The sequence below is a fragment of the Buteo buteo genome, chromosome 26, assembly GCF_964188355.1.
Source record: "Buteo buteo chromosome 26, bButBut1.hap1.1, whole genome shotgun sequence".
In the NCBI taxonomy this organism is placed as follows: domain Eukaryota; kingdom Metazoa; phylum Chordata; class Aves; order Accipitriformes; family Accipitridae; genus Buteo; species Buteo buteo.
Window position 1 is genome coordinate 9,984,871 of NC_134196.1, and position 14,009 is coordinate 9,998,879.

Below are 14,009 nucleotides of genomic sequence, written 5' to 3' on the forward strand. Positions count from 1 at the left end.
ATTTCTTGATTAAAAAGCAAAGGAACTTAAAAGAAGACCTTATTATTCATGAAGTACAAAAATACAAAAAAAAAAAAAATCAAAGCAATACTTTTTGACTAGTGGATAGAACAGTTGAATAAATCAACTGAAAACTGTGCATGATTAAATACACTTAGAAACATAAGAAATAGCCATGCACGTGAGGGGGAAAAATAGATTACTATCTATATAGGTACACTTACATAGCATGTAGTCTTACCTTTATGAACACCCATCTGCCTATGGGAATGCACATGTATGACACACACTGACACTGCAAGGACGAGCTCTTAACAGCATATGCTGAGATTTCTCACACTCCTACACAGACAAATAAGAATTTGGTCTACAAATTCTTTAGTCAAAACAGCTGACAGTTTACTATTTCATGGACTGCAAAACCAGCAGTGATCCTAACTAGAGGACTCTTATATACTACAGAGTTAGTGATCCACGTAACAGTTGACCTGAGAAGGTACAGCCCTGTGCTGTGCTTGCCTATCTCTTAACTTTGCCCAGAAGATCTATTCTGTGTGAGTAAATCCAAGCAAAGAAAGAAAGCAAAGATTTCTACCTTGTGTAGAGACCATATACCAGAAAATTAACCTCACATATTGATCCATACCATCTAACACAAAAAATGTCTTCATCTATAAGATCAGCGAAGAATAGATAATCTTTTCCTAGAGTGTATTTCTGCTTCATAAATCTTGAACATACTTATTAACTCTGATTACCTATACATATAATTTAAGTTACTGGTAAAGTAGATTCAAGATAGAAGGACAGCATGTTAGTAGTTAATTAAATATAGCTTACAGTGATGACCACACATCCATTTAAGCCTTCATTTCCAGACAACAGAACAAGGTCAAAATAAGTAACAGGGGTTTTTGCTCAAGATACTGAATTTCCGAAGATTTCACAGGGTCTTTACATACTATGAAGATGTAACAGCAAAGATTGTTACCACCCCACAGGAGAGGCACAAATAGAGTCTTGTGGGATTTAAGTGCAGCAGACAGACTATTCTTCCTCACTCATTCACCTCAGGAAAAGGCAAGTGAAAAATGCACACTAAATACCTCAGTATGCAAAGCCATGCATACTCCAGTTAATTTTTCAGAGCCAAAGCTTGTTTCTCTTGTTCACAGTGATCTCTTCTGACACCACAATAATGCAGAAAAGACTGTCCAGACTGTTTCTCTTCTTCACAGGAAAAATGATCCTTTTATATGCAATAGAAAGAACATTGTAGGGATCTCTTTCTTTCATAAGTAGTTAACTGAGAGCCTACATGACTTAACTCAAGATACTAAAATCAATCCCCAAATTATTTAGTGAACCTTCAGGAGTTCTAACAGATGTATCCATGCTTGCCCTACATAAGCGAACACCACACAGGAAGAATCTGACAAGCATGACCTCTGGGATGAGCAAAAGGTATAGGACAGCTGTACAGTATGTACACACATACTACAAAATATCAGGAATCCACCTCTGCATCCAGAGTTATTTACAAGTTCAAGTACACAAGTATATAGTGTTAGTTCTTCTGGACATTTTTATCCATCTATGCAAATGTATGTATTTGAACATATGAACTGTGGTAAATTTACACTTTTCCACATAAAGATATAGTTACTAAGGGATCCTTTCTGCAAAAGAGTCTATTTCATGAGTTCAACATATTCTGTCACCTACCTGTTCCTCTTGAATTCTGCCTTTTTTTCTTTTCCTAGGATTTTGCCCTACTGCTTTTAAACAAACGCCTTCCTCCTTTTTTAAAAAACCTACTTGATTACTTTTAATTTGCAATGTCCTAGAAATAACCTTGCTTCCTAATGTCCTTCAGAACTTGTACGTGCACTAAGAACCAAGCGTCACTCCTGCAATCAGCAAGCTGACACTTGTCATTGACTCAAAAGCTTTCAGAAGTTCCACAGTGAGCTGGTTTGTAAATTCACAGAAGCAAGTGGATTCCACCAGCTTAGCACATCACAGACTCTTCAAAAAAGAGCTAAGCATAAGCAATACTCAAAAAAATGGCTGATTTTTACTGCCATAGTTGCACTGTAGATATTCTCTGCATCATGTATTTCAATAATGCATTCATTGTAAGCTTTCATGCTGAACGCTGAAAGTAAGCAAGTCAGTAAACTTTATCTGGACAGAAGGTACATTGAGATTCAAATTAAGAATAACTATTTGTTTAAGTTTTCTCCAGCTACTGCAATCATTGGCTGGGAGCATTAAGGCATGCGAGCTTCTCTGTCATAGCCATTTAGAGAAAAAAACCCTTGTGCTTGTCATTATCACTTTGTGTACTTCAATAAAAAAATACTTGTTTTGCAAACCTCCTTTTTAGAAGGATTACTGAAAAATCAATCCAATGCCTAGAAGCTAAAAAACAAAGTTATTTGCTTCAGATCCTACAGATCACAAAATAATGAGGAAAAAAAACATCCTGACAAAAAGCTCATTTTCTGTTTCATAAAACAACACACTACCCACAGTCTTTCCATGAACAGAAGAAAAAGTTAACACTTTTAAAAGTTAACCACAAAGACAAGAACACATTCCAAAACACATTTTTAAGACCTCAAGATTTGCTTTGCTTTTAAACATTGCATTTTTTTTTCCTATCTTACATTTTTCTGTTACAAAAATGATAAACAACAGGACTTTGTACAAAGCAACATAGACAGGTGTCACGTAGGCACAATCTGCTGTTTTATAAGAGATTATCAATCTTCTTCCTACTACATGCACTGGTAAAAATAAACTTAGTACCACATGAAATAATAACATGAAACATGAATGCAAGCACATATGGTGTCACAGACTTTGTTTACATAGCAAGTAGTGAGGTGAATTAAAGCAGATTAGTAGATCAAGCCATTTAATGCCAATGCTCTTTACCTCTTCCATTAGATGTTATTTGAGGGTTATTTTAGACTAGACTTAGCCTTGTTTACTGGGCCAAAAATGCAGTTCAGAGTTTTCTGATGGAAAGCTAACCGACAGATCTTTGCTTCCTTGACTGAATGGACTTCTCTTCTAGGAAGTGTGGTGCTGTCCCTTTCACCTCTTTTATACAGATGACAGTAGCATGTCAGTTCACACATTGCCAGTAGACTCCACCATAAAGTTTCTATATACCCGCATTCCGTATCTCTGGTCACAGAACCAAAACATATGCCAGTGCCTTCTTGCCAAGAAGGAACAGGATCATTCATGATGTCCTCAATGCCAATGAGCATCATGAGAGATGCTGCATACCTTGTGCCCCACACCGTAAGGTACACTGTGACAATGGTGCAGCACAGGCCTAACATAATTGTGCTTTTACTGAATGCATAATGGAACCGCAGTCTACATTTGGTCATCTGAAAGACACTAGGCTATGTGGGACAGACACTGTGCAAATGTTTCCAATACCTTCCAAATTCAGAGTATCACTTTCAGTCTGAACCATCTGTGAGGACATCTTTGAGACCTTCTTTCAGACTAAAACACTGAGCACAATTTCTGCAGTACCTGTATGAAGGGTTCTCTGCTCTCTTTGCCATAGGTGGGGCATCCAGCAATGCACTTGTGTCAGGACTTCGCTCCTTCACTGAATACAGTCATCAACCCACTGAGCATTCAGATGTGCAGTGGGATGGGAGGAACACTACTGGACATCAATGTCTTTCAAATCGGCAAATGTTATGCAATGATTAAAAAGGAACTGATTCCAAATACTTCTCTCTGTCCTTACTTTTCCCCTCTTCCACACTTGTGTGCTTCACATACTCCCTTGCTGCATGCAATCCATTTGTTTTGGGTAAACCTGGCTAATTCAACTATGCCTTACCCCAGCCTGCAGTGCCCGTCCTTTATGACCTTTCCTGAGTGTGACTTGGGGCAGAGGAAGAGACAATATATTGCCAACAACAACCTTAACCACTGCATTTCAAAGAAATGGTATCATCCTGAATGGTATTTGTTGTACAAGCAACTGACTGCAGGACAGGACAGGATCTGACATGTGGCCAGAAGTACCAGCATGACTACCACCACAAGGTAGGTCCTTTATACACTGCATTTGAGGAGAGGAAGAGACAGTGTGGCAAAAGCCTAGGAGAGCTGTTATCAAGGCATGCCACTTCATGACTTTCACGGTTTCCAGGACTGTGCCTGGCACACAGGCAGAGCTGGGATGGGGCACCAGGTCTCTGATGGAGCTTGTTGCTCTACAGAACTTCCCTCACAGCTCATGGCCCCTGGGGAGTTGTCTCTCAAGGCATAGCAGCTCTCACAGTCAATCCAGAGACTCACACTGCCTTTCCACAGCTCTGCGACCAGTGCCCTAATTCTACCAGAAACCTCCTAAACACAGTCCCACGCTCAACACGTGTACAGGAAAGGAGTATGCACGCTTACTCATGCGGGCATCCGGACCCCTGATTTTGCAGTTCCCATTGCCTGCCGTGGCAGAGAAGGAATGTTCCTGCATGTTGTCTTGTGGGGGTCCTCTGGGGGTTGCAGGCATGTAGATGTGTGCAGCACTGTAGGCACACTTTTCCCTGGACTTTTCTCCTGGACTGTTGGTCCTGGGACTAAGGGTGTGGATGGCTTCATGAGCAGTGGACTTGGTGGAGTGCTCTCCCATCTCCTGACAATCTGTTCAAGATCTCTGCGGTAGCAGCACACGTACCATGCCACCTCTGAAGCATGGTTTTCCCACCTCATCAAGAACATGGTCTTCATCTACTTGAAATGAATGCAGCACTGCTTGTCAGTCATCTCCCACTCTACAGCAGGCTTGACATTAGCAACAGGGTGGTTCATCTGCTGAAGAAACTTTTGTGCCTTTCAGAGCACATGCTGTCAAGCACCAAGTTGCCCCTTGCTCAATATTCTGGAAGGTCAATGCAACGGTTTTCACTATTGCAAAATGCAGCAGTCGGAAAGGAGGAATAATTTTAATAAGGTTGTAAGAAAGATGTTCATAAAGGAAGAACAGCAAAAGAAATAGGGCTGGTGAAGATGACAGAAGCAAAAGCTTGGGAGAAATAAAGGAGCAGCTGAAAGTCAGAACAAGCAGACATCTGGTGGTCATTAGGAAATATGAAACTGCACATAGCATTTGGCCCTTTTGCATAGCACAAGTACTGCAGAATAAGGTGGGAGCTCTTGACAGATTTAAAGCTTTCTGTTGGCAGATGTAGTTTTCATTTGTTCTGGAAAACTTCACAGCAATGCAGTCCCACTCATTGGATCCTACCTTTTTATCCCAAGTGGCAAAGCTTCTGTCTTAGCTTTCTCTGTAAAGACGTCATTCTTATGTCTAAAACCACTCAGCAAACCAAATTAATAAGCAAGGACAATCAGACGACGTTTCAGAACTGCACTACTGCTGAGATTTGAAATATCATGTAGACACACCCCTAATGACTACTGCTTTTGTGGACTTGAGGATTCTTGACCCACTTCAAGAGGTATCTTCTGCTTGAGAATCTTGCTTACAAGTTTATAAAGAGAGTGAACTTCGAGCAGTAAAGTATACTTCTAACTTCCAAAACAGGATGCAGCAAGCCATAGTCAGTTCTGTAGTATCTGATGCAGCGGCATCCAAACAATTTTGGAGGCAACTTCATCTTACTACAACTGTCCATGCTTCTTCAGTATCCCCAGGATTCAGAAACATATTTACTCAAAATTCAGGCACAATCCCAGCAACAGCTACCCACTAACAGCAATGTTGGTAATTGTGAAGCACATCTCAACCAATACCAACTTAACTGGTTGTGCAAACACCAAAGGATTGTTTTGATAATGCTTGTTCCTGAAAACAGTAACAATCCATTTCTGTTCTAGTATGGTCATCTTCGGTTGTATGGTGTAATAGGAGGAAGATGGAGAAAGTTTAATTGTAATATCCATTTTCTTATGCAGAACTTCTGCACCTATGATGGTCTGTAAAACAGTATGTTTCCACCATGTCATGCTGACTCCCCTGCTCCAGAAGCACTGGGTACACGTGGTACTCTAACAAGTGCTATATTCACAATGTCATCAAAGCTTGTTTCATGTGCTTTTTCATGCCCTTGGTATCCAGTACATTTACTATACTTCTGCAGTTCTTGTATGCTCTGAGTTACCACTGGATTCCTTTTAATGGTTCACATGTTTCTAATTACCACTACAAATCAACAGAGGTGATCAGCATGCCACAATGGCAGAGCTAAAACAACTCCTGCCTCTAGGACTGTTGAACAAGACAGACCAATTACTAGGTGGGCGTCATGCTGCACAGTGTCGGAGAAGTTGCGATATACCTAGAATTCCTAATGTCAGGTGAATGCAGACAAACAAGTCTCAGCATGCTGAAGAGCTAACAACGTTGGCGCTTCTACATAAAATGTCTTTCACTATCACTGATGGATACTGGATTCACTCCCTGAATAATAAAGAGGATGATTCAAGCAACACTGTATTTTCTTCCCTGGCGATTAGAGAATCAACAATAACTTCTGAAAAAATAACAATGTAAGGCAGCGTGATTGCTTTTTTGAGTACCAAAGTTGGGAAGCAGCAGGCCACTCTAATTGGACTAGTCTCCTCTCCACCCCACTGAGTTTCATCCCCCAAGAAGGACCAAGACCTGAATGTCATTTGAGTCTTGGTTTCAGGTGCCTTGAGTTGTAGAGGGAGGAAAGAAGACACAAGCCTCCTTAAAAGTTCTGGCTCCAACCATAGAGCTGCCAATTGCCTCCAACTCAGATCCAGTAAGAATTTGTCATCTCCAGACATGCAAAACACAACGTCCTCACCTAGATACATAATAAAGACAGTCCAACAGCCTGTGGCTGAAGCCTCAACAACACAAGTACACTCCACCATCTGCCATTTCTAGGTCTGTTGTTTTGGAGTTCCTTGCCCCATCAACCATTACCAGTCACACAGATGAAGCAGACATGTTTGAAGAATAGCGAAGTAAGTTTTCCTTAAGAATTACTACAACAGACAGGAGAGTAAAAACACTGAAGATATACACACAATTTAAACATAAGTGGCAGGAAGAATAGACAGGCATAAACAGGATCATCAGGATCATCAACCAGGAAAGATATTGCCTTTTCAAAGGCTGGCTTTTTAGAATGCATCATACCTCATACAAAACTGTAGTATTCCCATGAAGGAGAGGCCCATAGCAAATGTAGGAATGACCAACAACCCAGCCTAGATCAGAAGCTGCCCACCACACCTAAAATGAAATAAAAACATAAATATCGTGAGGATTTATTAAGAGGAGTGCAAAAACATTTACAGGACATTTAAACAGAATTACCTCACCAGGTTTGAGTCCATATACAGCTGACATTGTCCAGTTCAGCATAACTGCGCAGCCACCTGTTGGTCTGACAACACCCTAAATGAGAAAATTTGAATATTTAAGATCATTTGAAGGATGCAATGATGTTCCTGCCTTCAAAGAAATTTTGGGGTTTTAGCAGCAATCGACTTAAAGTTGCCTAATTCCAATGCTCCTCACTTAAGAAAAGGATCCATTCCAACAAGTACATGCTTGTGCTAGCATTCCCACTGAAGAAGTAATTTTGGAAAACAAACAAACAAATAAATAAACATACATTAAGACAAACATAAAAACCCAACCCAAGACCTAGATGACAACAGTTTTCAGAAGATAACTAACAAAACTAGAATTCTCTCATTAAAATCGGATATAGAAATATTTAGTCAAGATATGCTGACAAAAAATAAGAGATTATTTACCTCACTTAAGCTGTGGCCATCTAAATGCTAGGCATGTTTTAAATTCATTGCCTAGGCTCTCTGTATCATCACTGGAAAAGAGGTGGAGTAGCCAATCCTTAAAATAACCAGGGTGAATTACTCCCTGAAATGTACCCCTCTTTCTCCACTGACTCTTTTTAAAGATGTCAGAAAATTGACTTAAACCAGCTGTCTATTTTTGAAAGGTTTATTATCTAGCCCAAAGTATACATACAAATGCAAAACAAAGAACATCCCAGTCTTAGTCTAAAAGAGGGATTTGAAAATTAGAATGAGAGAGTATCAACAGCATCATGCACCTTGGTAAACTGAAAATCAGCTCTGGAACCGTTAATGGGAAAAATTTAGAAATATTTTGTAATATTTCTATGCTTAATATACATTTCATCATCTTCTAGTACACTGTTTCTAGAAGACAGAATTAAGTAAACTATGTCCTGAACTAAAATTCAGATGAGATTGATCAGACCAAACAGCTATCTACAGTGCAGACATTACAATGCAGCTCTCTGTCTGTGCTAGGCACAGTACATTCTCTTTATGTAGTTAACAGAATGAAATAGGCACTTCCAGACCTCGCCCAAAAAACAAGGGACTGTGGAGACATTATATTAACTCATTAAAATGGAGGTTGCCACAGCAGAGAATGGTTAACTAACAATCCACGAATTTCAGAAAGCAGATTGCCTTTGTTAGTCTCAGCTTCTGAGTCCCTGTTCTTAGATTAACAAAACTTTTGTTATGAAGGTCATAACTGAGTAATTTTACTTGCATGACCATTTAAAAGCAAGTTCCTTAAATGAATAAAAAGTTATTTTATTGTTACTTACTGCACTTAGTACTAGTTGACAATCTCCCTCTTATAAGGGTGATTCATTCAAGGTGTCCATTTTTCTCTGGAGAGCCAACACAGTGAAGTAAACTTCTGAGAACTTTTATCTCTGATATACTGTATTTTTGAACTAACAGTCAAGGAAAATACCTGTTGTAACAAAGTATCTTACCTTGGACCTTTATAATGAAATAATTCAAGATACATATGTTGCTTTAAAGTGCTCATGTTCAAGGCAAAATCAGAAGACATTTTTCTCAGCAAAACTGATGTTTGTTTTCCCTTACCTCCCCACAGATTCTGAACTTTACAGGCCACATCATTAAATAATTTCCTAGTAGTAGTCTAAGCATTGCCATATCCAGAGATGTGTGATACTGTCTCTGAATTTGTGGTGGTAAGACCACTGCCAGAAAATTCTATTCAGCTTGCCTTCTACACTTGAAAAGAGAATTGTAAGTACCAAGCAAACACTCAAGAGTTTGCTTTTAAATTAAGATCTTTTAAAAATACATCATTAAGACTAATTGACATTTGAAAGCAAACATTTTCAAAGAATGCCCTGTTAGTTTTCACTTACTCAATCTAAACTTTCATTTTCATGGGAATTATGTTCTCAGAACTGTTCAGTAACACAAGCCTTCAGAGCATGCTTAAATCCATTTAATCTGTAATGTCATTCACTACATCTCATCTATGGGAAGATGAGCCACTATGTAAATAATGACTAAGCAAAGACTATTCAGCAATAAATGCTATCACACAAGTGATATATTAAGTAATCTTGCCATTAAGTGACTATACTATGCTTATCTGAAACAGTTAAAACACAGAAGATATTAATGGATAAAAGACATTCTGCTGTCCTCAAAAGTTTATACTGTACAAACATTTAGAACTAAATGCAGTTTATCTTTAGATTATTACTATTTAAATAAACAAACATGATTTATTCCTAGACACTGACTGTAAAGTAGTGAAATGTGAATAAATGAGATTAAACCATTTCTAGCAATGCTTATCATTTATAGCACTGAGCTCTGGCAAACAATTTCAACCTTGTTAATTAAATATTTTCTCAAGTGGAACTGCAAATAGGTTGGTCACAGACACTTAGACTACAGATAGTCCTTTACCTTGGGCAAGCCTGTTGTTCCAGATGTATACAGAATATAAAGTGGATGGTCTGAGGGAACGGAGACACATTTATAACACTGTGCTTTTGCAAGCTCTTCTTCCCAGTCAAGATCGCGACCTTGGGCAAGAGGAACATGGCCCTGCCCATCGAAAAATAGAATATTGTCAAAAGAAAAACAGATGGAATAAATGGAATTGGGTCAAAAAACATGTACTATTCAATTTTTTTGTACAATACTATTCAACTTTCTGAACAATAATCTCTCTGCTGTATTAGTTCAATTTACTATTTAAATCTTACAACTACAAACTTCTCCCATAAAATTCAAAAACAAACTACAACAGATACACTGAAAATTCTACTTGTACAAGAGAAAAGGCACATGCACTACATACACATCTGAAAGTTAACATAAAGGCACAACAACTGTACACCCACCAAATTAGGTCGCTTGTAAATGAGAACTTTATCAGGTTTGCTCTGTGCCCTTGCCAGTGCTCCATCGAGGAGGGATATGTATTCCACTTTCCTTTTTGGTTCTACTCCAAAACTTGCTGTTACAATAAGTTTGGGCTAAAATAAAGAACTTAGATTGTTAATATACACATTTGCAATATATTTCACATATGTAACCTAATAACATGTTTTCCATGAAATTCTTTGATTAATGATGTTCAATGTAAAAAAATCTATCTTCACATGATTAGAAACAGGGGGTTAGATCGGTTTTCTAAGGAAATAAAGCTTGCGTGATCTTGCTGTCCATGCATCTGGTTTTTGTTCAGGAGCACACTAATAACTTCTGACACTCTTCACCATTTTCAACCAAATTTGAGTAAGGAATCAGCAGTATTAAGTTCTTGTAAATTGCATAAAAATTAATGAACGGAGACAAAAACCCATCTGCACCTTAGCCCCTCCATTAAGGAAAAGTGGTACAGTGATGTCAACAATTATCTGTCCTGTTTAGCCTGCTTTCTAATTATCTGCCTGCACCCAATGGCATATCTCAAAACTAGCTGTAGCACTTTGCTGGCTCTTTTTCAGCCTGCAATTAAATGGCATGGGAGGGAAAACAGGAGAAAGAGGAAAAAGAAAGCAAACAAGAGACGACAGGAAACTAGAAACACAGGAAGAGAATAAGCTGAAGTCATAAGGCACATGAGGGAAGTAAAGGTAAAGTCTTTCAAGTGATGGCTGCGGGATTCAGGATGCAAAACCACTAAAAATCAGTTTTCCATAGTTCAGGGTTTTTTTAGAATAATTTCTATTTCCAAATGTGGATTCAGCATCTTTGTCATTAAATTAACCTCAGGTTTTATGTAAGATTTCCTAAGTCAAGAAATCTGCATACAAACTATTTTGACTTAGGTCCTAAGATCAGTATTTTTATTACTTGTATTTCAGGAAATAAAAGGTAGCACCAAAGAAACTATGTGTTAGAACACATTTTAATTGGAGAAGAACAAGTCTTCAATCTCCTTGCTTTTGGGGTTTTAGAATTATATTTATCTTATGCCCCTCAGTTTGATCAAGCTAGTTTACTAATTGTAGGCATTAGCATAAATCTCATTAAGTAGGCACAAACCACAATGCCATAGTTAAGGCTGCATTAAACGCAGAACAGAAAGCACAGATTAAATTGTTTTCTTATGCAATAATAAAAAGTTTCCTGTCCAAATCTGCCATTCAGGGAAGTTTGCTAATTAGTGTGTATTCAAAATAAAGATTTCAGATGAGCTTTAACATTTCAGCATTTGTCTTCTTTCTCTTTTGGTATGCACTGATTTTAATAAAAGATGATACAATACAATGCAGTTAAACTGAAAATTCATCTGGAGGCTACCCTGAAATTAGACCGTAATTAATGTAAGATATTAACACAGTTCTACTCAATTGTTAAGATGAAAGACTGTTGTCAACACTAGGTTTACAGTCATTTGTAAATGGTGCCACCTCTGCTCATCAACTGTTTTGTATGCAGTAACACGGTCTAAAAATAACCAATACTAAATTGGCTAAGGCGATGTATTTCCCAAGTGAGGGTTGCTACTTGGAAGCATCAAAGATCACTCTGTGCAAATCAAAGGTCCATTACTGGCTTTAACTGCTGTTTTCTAGTGTTTTACCTCTCTGCCTACTGACATTACTTCCCCTGCATCCCTGCTCCCATACTGCTTTTATACACCCACTTCCCACCTCTTCTGTGGCTCCATGTAGTCCTGCACAGTAAGATTAGATAGAAATATAACTAGCTTGAACGAAAATGAGGAAAATTCAAAGGTTTGCTGGAGAAGGAATGTCAGCGATAGTGAGCTGTAGAAAAAAAAAAAAAACACGAAGAAGTAGAAATGACATAAAGCAAGGCCCAATAGTACCAGACCAACAATTTTATTCTGTTGTAAAGACTCCTCCTACAAATTCTTCTACAGTCCCTAACAGCATTCAAGGCAAAGTTTAAAAAAGTTATAAATACATTTTATTGGGCCAGCTAATAAAGCTGCAAAAAGCCCAAACTGAAAATCAACTAGCTTTGGGGCACAAAATGTCAGGAGTGTCACGAAGATGTTTACTGAGAGATCCAGCACTTGGGCCCTCATTATGCAACACACAACGCTTGTTCCTCCTCATGCCCCAGCAGCACATCTGATCACAAGTCTATGCTCAAACTTACTGCACTTTTGTTGTGCCTCACTCCTTCTTAAAAAGAGTGACACACATTTTAATGAAATCCAGTGCCTATGCAGTCATTATATAGCTCTGCTGCACCTGCTGGTACTGCACTGGCTTTGTGGTGAGATGATCCATGTCAGACTGCCATGCACATTAAATCCTGCCAATATTATACAGTGCTCTAAAGAAAGAGACCTGTATCATACCATACAAGTAGTTAAAAATAAAACACAAGATAGTGACTTCTAATCTACAATACATATTCCAAAAATAAACAGTGCAAGACAAGAAAAGACCAGACTGCAACTATTGTAAGGCAATTGTGTATCTTAAGTATCAGCAGCAGAGCTTGCAGCCTAATCACTCAAAAGGTTTGATCGTCTCATGATGAGTAGGGGTAACCATTCATAGCCATACCTGTGCACAGGAACTATGTCTTATTCAGAATAAACTATTACAAAAGATTAGGTCATTTTTTTCAAGGAGGTCTTACTAAAATTTCCAGATGTGTCAACTGTAAATAAGTGAGAAATACAGTATTTCCAACCTCAATGAAAGATAGTAACAGTTTTGAGTTAACTTCAGTGCCTCATACATTTTGTCCTGTTGCAACAGGACAAGGGGCAAGGGTTTTAAACTAAAAGACAGTAGATTCAGACTAGATATAAGGAAGAAAATTTTTTACAGTGAAGGTGGTGAAACACTGGAACAGGTTGCCCAGAGAGGTGGTTGATGCCACATCCACGGAAACATTCAAGGTCAGGCTGGACAGGGCTCTGAGCAACTTGATCTAGTTGAAGATGTCCCTGGTCACTGCAGGGGGTTGGACTAGATGGGCTTTAAAGGTCCCTTCCAACACAAACTATTCTATGATTCTATGAAAGTATCTACTGTTTCAATATTGCAAACTATATATTCCCAGATTCAGGTGAAAGGAAAGATGACAAGAAATGCCTGTTGTCACGCCTATATCACTTCATCACAATTCACGGCAGAATGTCTGTAACTGCTAATACCTGACGAGTAGAAATTATCAGCTGCAGGACTTTGCAGCATTCCCAGGCCTACTTAAAATTCAAGATAAATTAAGGTAAGCTGGTAAAGTATATGTACCTTTTCATAGTCACTAGAAAGTGCTTGTTATTTCTCTCACTTAAATATTCCAATAAAATATGAAGTTCGACCCTTCTTCCACAAGAGCATCTCACAGCCAGCTTTCCATTGCACATCTTTAACTCCTTCTAATTAATCTCAGCAACATTAGGTCCTGTACTGCAGCATCTAAACCAATTCACATAAAAGCCTAAAAGAAAGGTTAGGGTTTTTTGAGACTGCTTCAATTAACTTCTGAGTTCAGCAGAATATCATCTATCACAGCTACTTATATACATATCTTAAAGATAATCTCAGTAGCGTGCAATTCACTTATCAAGAAAGCTTTACCGTGTCGCAAAATCGGGGCATGTTTTGAAATTTAGATTGAGGATGTGCCTCTCCACTTACACTTTCATTACACATGAGATGGACCAAAAATCATCC

At 38.4% G+C, this 14,009-nt stretch overlaps 1 protein-coding gene across 3 annotated transcripts in view; it reads right to left on the bottom strand.

Moving 5' to 3' along the window:
* ACSS3 (acyl-CoA synthetase short chain family member 3) overlaps positions 1 to 14,009 on the bottom strand; it is a 90,107-nt gene that overhangs the window by 56,261 nt on the left and 19,837 nt on the right. For all 3 annotated transcript variants that reach the window (XM_075057971.1, XM_075057972.1, XM_075057973.1), the window contains 4 exons: positions 10,236 to 10,370; positions 9,796 to 9,936; positions 7,361 to 7,441; positions 7,181 to 7,276 (listed from right to left, as the gene is read on the bottom strand). In XM_075057971.1, the coding sequence (XP_074914072.1) occupies positions 7,181 to 7,276; positions 7,361 to 7,441; positions 9,796 to 9,936; positions 10,236 to 10,370 (453 nt within the window). The remainder of the gene's footprint in view (positions 1 to 7,180; positions 7,277 to 7,360; positions 7,442 to 9,795; positions 9,937 to 10,235; positions 10,371 to 14,009) is intronic.